Source organism: Cebus imitator, unplaced genomic scaffold (assembly GCF_001604975.1).
Source record: "Cebus imitator isolate Cc_AM_T3 unplaced genomic scaffold, Cebus_imitator-1.0 Scaffold45, whole genome shotgun sequence".
NCBI classification, from domain to species: Eukaryota; Metazoa; Chordata; class Mammalia; order Primates; family Cebidae; genus Cebus; species Cebus imitator.
Window position 1 is genome coordinate 5,033,424 of NW_016107360.1, and position 6,516 is coordinate 5,039,939.

General features: G+C 36.0%; 1 protein-coding gene across 1 annotated transcript in view; it reads left to right on the forward strand.

Annotated features, from left to right (window-relative positions):
* The window catches only part of ABCB5 (ATP binding cassette subfamily B member 5), a 125,662-nt gene that overhangs the window by 85,512 nt on the left and 33,634 nt on the right, over positions 1-6,516 (forward strand). Inside the window, exon 21 of the mRNA XM_017526944.2 lies at positions 3,544-3,747. Within this exon, the coding sequence (XP_017382433.1) occupies positions 3,544-3,747 (204 nt within the window). The remainder of the gene's footprint in view (positions 1-3,543; positions 3,748-6,516) is intronic.

A 6,516-nucleotide genomic window follows, 5' to 3' on the forward strand; every position in this document is an offset into this window, starting at 1 on the left:
GATGTAGGTGATGGGGAGGAAGGCAGCAAATCACACTGCCACGTGTGTACCTATGCAACAATTTTGCATGTTCTTCACATGTACCCCAAAACCTAAAATGCAATAAAATAAATGGGGGGGAAAAAGTCATAAATATAATTCTACATATTTGAAGGTATTTTTATAATTTTCTTTTACCTCATTCTTTTGAGACAGAGTTTCACTCTTGTTACCCAGGCTGGAGTGCAATGGCGCGATCTCGGCTCACCGCAACCTCCGCCTCCTAGGTTCAGGCAATTCTCCTGCCTCAGCCTCCTGAGTAGCTGGGATTACAGGCATGCGCCACCATGCCCAGCTAATTTTTTTTTTTGTATTTTTAGTAGAGACGGAGTTTCACCATGTTGACCAGGATGGTCTCTATCTCTTGACCTCATGATCCACCCGCCTCGGCCTCCCAAAGTGCTGGGATTACAGGCTTGAGCCACCGCGCCCGGCCTCTTTTACCTCATTCTATGATGTTCCCAACTCCTTTTCTATCTTGATATTGCCTCTTAGAACTTTACTGAGTGAAATCCATTTATAATGTACAAAAATGGGAATGAGAGAAAACTTATCCAAAGTACACACTTTAATGAATATCCTTAATCATTCAACTCAACACTACTATGAAGTAGCTAAGGATGCTGGCCTTCTGTCAGTGTAGGGGAAGAAGTAGGGCTGGGCTTTGCAGCCCCAATATGATGACACCCCTGTATGGTGGCAGCCTAGTGCAGGGAAGCAGAGCCAGAGCAGGGTGAGGAGGTGTCCATGCAAGGGAGATGCAGGAGACATGAGAGCAGATGGGTTACCCACTGAGAGATTAATCACATAAATCAACCCATTAAAGACAATGGGAGCCAGGTCTTTACCTTGTGAAGAAGCGGATAGCAAATATGTAAAAGGAGAAAACTGGAAATAACCTTACAATGTTGACATGGAATTGATTGATATTGATATAACTTACAAGTTTCAAGAAATATAAATAGAAAAACAAATATAGATGTAAATGTGTGCATGTATCTGTCAATACACACACACACACACACACACACACACACACCACACATTCTCTAGTTTGGCCACCAACATTCCAATAGTAACGAACACAACTGGGACCATATCTTGACTTCTCAATAAAATTCTCGACTAAAAGAACCCAAGGATCTTTGGAGAAATGACTGATTCCAGAAGTAGGGCAGAGATAGTAAAAGATGAACCTGGAAAATCATTTTGTGTCAGAAAGTAAGGACATATTCAAAAGCTGATAATAGGGACATGTCAAGGGACAAAGCCAACTTGAAGGAACTTCCACTGGCTACAGCTGGGATAATTTAAGTCAAAATAAGTGATAATAGTAACAGTTTATAACCCACTGAAAAAATTAAAAAGATATTAGTTCTTACTTCAATAAATAAATTGAAAGTTTGATAAGAAATTGGATTTTAACATAGCTTCAAAGTGCTTCAAAGCATTTATTAATTACAAAGAGGGAGACAGAGCAACTTCATAGTGGAGAAGCCTGGAAGAAACCATTGTAATTAATTACGCAAGTGAACGATGCCTGGAATAGGACCAATCAAAATTGTGTGCCACTTGATAGGATGCAATGGGAAGAACACAGCGTCACTTCTGTGAGATTCTTACCAAAGACGCATAATTTGAATCTAATTGTGAGGAAATGTAAGATAAGCTAAAATTGAGAACTATTCTACCAGATAGCTGGCTCACAATCTTCAAAAAAGTCAAGGTCATGAACGTCAAGTTAAGAATGAAGAACAATTCCATACTAAAGGAGACTGAAGAGGCATAACACCTAAATGAAATGTGTGATTCCGGTATAGATATCCTTTTGCTATAAAATACATTATTGAGACAATTGATGAAACTTGAAGGAAGCCTAGGCACTAAATGATACTTATGTAATTTCCTGATTTTGATCATGGTATTTTGGATATGAGAGAATTTTCTTGTTTATAAAACATCATCCCTAAGTATGCAAGGATGATAGAATATCAGGTCAGCCACTTAATCCCAAATGATTCAGGGAACAAGAGTTCTTTATCTTCCAGTTACAAGCTGTATGGCTGTGGGCAGGTTATTTTGTCTTACGACTTTTGTTTCCTCATCTATAGTATAGGATTAGTGATAGTATCCATCTCTTTGCATTGTTGTGTGATTAAATAAGACGGTAATGGTAAAGCGCTTATTTAGTGCCTAGTAAAAGTTGGCTATTTTTTGAGTGTCTTTATATATTAGCTCCAACTATCATATGAGAATTATGGCTACTGTTTACTTTTGACCTTTCTCCTATTTTGGCCCTTGTAGTGTATCTTCCCTTCTGCCCTACTGTTTGCTGTCCATGTTGGTTTCCTTTCCATAGCAACTCTGGCCTCTCCAACACAAAGATTCATACTCTAAAAAGTACTAAGTCAGATGGCATGAGTTATTCCTTGCATGATTATAATATCTTCACCAATAGAAATAATTTGTGAAAGGCAAATGTATAAAAAATATACAAAAGTCTTATTTTTACAGGTTCTATAATGCAAATTTTTTCATTCAAATAAAAATTAATAATTCACCTTAGAACGTTAGGAAGGTGAATTAGATTCTATTGTAGTAAATATGTAAGCTCCAGCATAGCATTCTCTTCCTTTTTATTCTCCATGAAATATGCAAAACCTTCAAAAAGCATTAATATGCATAACTTAAATCATCTTTCCAAATACTTAAATTTTAAGTACTTGTCAGTTAAGCATGTATGTAAAACTGGTACTTTAATGCTATTATTAAAATATTCATTTTCCATAAAATTCCTAGAAAATGTGAATATAACTTTATAAATAGGAAACAGTAAAAAATGCTTAACTAAACATAGACTCTTTGTTTAGTTTTTTGTAATGGTAACTATGATTCTGTCATTTTCAAATATCACCTTTATTACCAAGAATTTATCTGTAAGTTAGGGTTGACGAGGTGGCAGGGCGATGGTATCTACATGTATGTACAAGTGAGTTGTTTCATTATTGCTAGGTGTTTGGGTGCAAGGAAACAAGAAGAGTGTGGGTGTGTATCAATCATTGAGGGAAGACAAAGGAAATCCTGTAACTTCAGCTTTCAACACACTCAACTTGCATTGGGGTATAAAATCCTGCCAAACTATTTAAGGAGAGGTCTTGGAGCAACATAAAAGTCTCCTTAAGGAGCTAGTATTTAATTTCAGAGTGTCTGTTCCTATCATGCTTCTATACAGTCTTCTATGGTATTCCACTAAACTAACATCCAGTTAATTTGGACATCTCAATATTGGACATTAAGACATAAAAATAAAGCATAATATTTCCTTAGTTTGGGGCATTTTTTAAATATGTATCTTATTTAATCTAAAAGTATAAATTCAATGTATAAATTTAAGTCTGATTTTTTTTTAAAGAAAGTCTACCTTGTTTTGCAAGGAACTGTAATAGGAATTCTTGTAAATTTAAAGTTAATTTAGTTTTTTCCCCAAAATATATATGATTATAGGCAACAGGTTCCAGGATTGGTGTCTTAACACAAAATGCAACTAACATGGGACTTTCAGTTATCATTTCCTTTATATATGGATGGGAGATGACACTCCTGATTCTGAGTATTGCTCCAGTACTTGCCATGACAGGAATGATTGAAACTGCAGCAATGACTGGATTTGCCAACAAAGATAAGCAAGAACTTAAGCGTGCTGGAAAGGTAAAATAAAGACTGTTATTATCATCATAACATTTTCAGAGAAAAACAGTCAGAACTTTATGATATGTTAACCATATGACATGTTTGCTATCTTTATGATATATTAACTTCATCTCTTAGAAATCCGTAAAGTGATCTGTATACAGAGAAATGCATATAGACCAATTTAGGCTAGAAGGTAGATATGTTATAGCAATAGGGTACATAATTCAGAGCACAGGCTCTAGAGTCTAATTAGCTAGTTAGAATCCAGATTCTATCCTACAAATGTGTGGTATGAGCAAGTTATGTCAACCTCTGTAGACTTCAGTTTTCTCACCTGTGAAATGGGAATAATAAGAGTATTCACTTACAAAGTTTTGTGAATATTGCACAAAACACAATGTTATCATATGCAAAACACTTAGAATGGTATGTGAAAGACGGCAAGCACTTACTAATGTCAGCCATTATTACTGAGGAAGTTTTCCAACATCGTCACTCCTCATTTCCCCATTTTCTGCTCATTGAATAATCAAAGTTTCTTGAGCAATTATTCTGAATATTTTATTTTTCAAAACAAATAGGTAATATAGCAGTTACTGAATGCAAGGCAATGCAGGTTTTAGAGACAGGACCAATAAATGAACAATTTATTTAATCATTTGGAAAATGCCTTGACATACAGGTATTCAAGCTTCTTAGGATCGACCATATTCATATGAACAATTAGTAGACTAGAGACTGAGGGAAACATTATTGTGGTATCATAACATCTAAAAATTGAAAGCGACATCATCTGACACAACCATTCACCTGACACAGGAGTCCCTTACACAACACCCCTGTCAAGCATCCATCTCCCTCCTACCACCTTTTCCTCCAGTGGCCAGCAGGACATTACTGTACTTGGATAGTCTTCGGTGGTGGGCAGTTCTTTCCCTTTTCTTTTTTTCTTGTCTTATTTATTTATTTATTGCTGGAATTCTGTCTTACTCTTCTTGGCTTTCAGCTTGGTAGAGGTCAGACCCTGTTTTTCATGACAGCCCTTTAGCAGCTGAATCGTAAACAAGGAGTCTTCTATTGGCTCTACATCCAGGTCTTTAAGATGTTCCTCATGCCTGTAATCCCAGTACTTTGGGAGGCAAAGGCACGCAGATCACTTGAAGTCAGGAGTTCGAAACCAGCCTGGCCAACATGGTGAAACCCTATCTCTACTAAAAATACAAAAAAATTAGCCAGGCATGGTGGCAGGCACCTGTAATCCCAGCTACTTGGAAGGCTGAGGCAGGAGAATCACTCAAACCCGGGAGGCAGAGGTTGCCATAAGCCAAGATGGAGCCACTGCACTCCAGCCTGGTGACAGAGTGTGCCTCCCTCTAAAGAAAAAAAAAAGAAAGAAAAAAAGAGTTGTTTCTCTCCCGATACTGTTTCATACTGTTTCAGAGCTCTTGACTACATTGGTGTATATCCTCTGAATAGCAAAGTGACATTAATATCCCTTATGGTCTGTATCACAGTGAATGTGTCACAATTGGCAGAACATAAATATAACACATATTCATGAATAGGGATGCCAAGCACATGGCTCACTGTCATCTAGTTTGCCTATGCTTAGACCTTTCCACCTTTCTTGCACAAGCTAAAGACCCTTGGAATGTTTGCTTGTGCTGTATAGTCTGAACTACTTAGCAAATATTTGCCTCAGAGACAGTAAACAATTGTTTAGACCTCCTTTTCTAATTTAAACATTGCAAAAATATATACAACTTCTAAATTAATGAGGCCTAATTATGTTTTCCTCATCTTATTTTTTATGTCATGAGCTTTCATTGTATATATACCCTTTGACTTTTCATTTATTTGTCATTAGAGTAATCTCAGACTCTACAATCAGCAACTCTAATCAAAAAGGCAATTGGAGGCATTTCCTATGGCTCTAAATAAGTCAATTTACCAAACATCGATTTAGAATATAAACCAATAAAATGTTATTGGTCCTTCTTCAGTTGCATGTGTAGATTTGGACAAATCATCAAATGTTTAGTTTTTAAGACTTTGAATGGCTTTGTTTTCTTAATGACTGTGTTCTAAGGGTCTGTAATAATATTCATCCTTTCTAAATTGTAAAAAATGGTCACAAACTTTTTTTATGTTCATTCCTTTTGTTTATCCTCAAACAAGCTTTCAGTGTGCTTATCCATTTTCTTAGTATATTATGGAATGTTACAGATGGAGGTTTCTTTGAGACCATTTTGAAATTAACGAGAATTTAAAACAACCCAACATCAAAATTGGGAGCAGAGTCCTGGTGTCCTCACCACAGTCCAGAAATCTAGTTCCCTCCTGCAACCCAAGTGCTTTTTCAAAGAAGGCCAAGTATCTTCCTGGGTCTTCTCTATCTCACAATCAACTCTGCCAGTCTGGAAACGGAATGTGAAAACAGGAAGTTTCTCTTTCAAGCCAACACATGCTCTCATGTCCAAAAAACGTTATAAGCCAAAACTCTCTTCTATCTTGAATCCCATGCAATTATGCAATCTTTCTATAAACTATATAAATGTAGAGAAGTATTAATCACATTTGAATTAAATATCTTTTTTATATTCACAAACATCAGTACGAGAAATGGCTTTATCTCATAAATAATTTTATAACCATATCCCATGTTACTTTCCAGTAATGTTCCTGAGTCCTTTTAGGTTGCTATTTTCATTTATTTGACTAGAATAAAATAATTATGTGATTACTTTATATCTTTATATCTGCCTTTTTTTTTTTTTTTTTTTA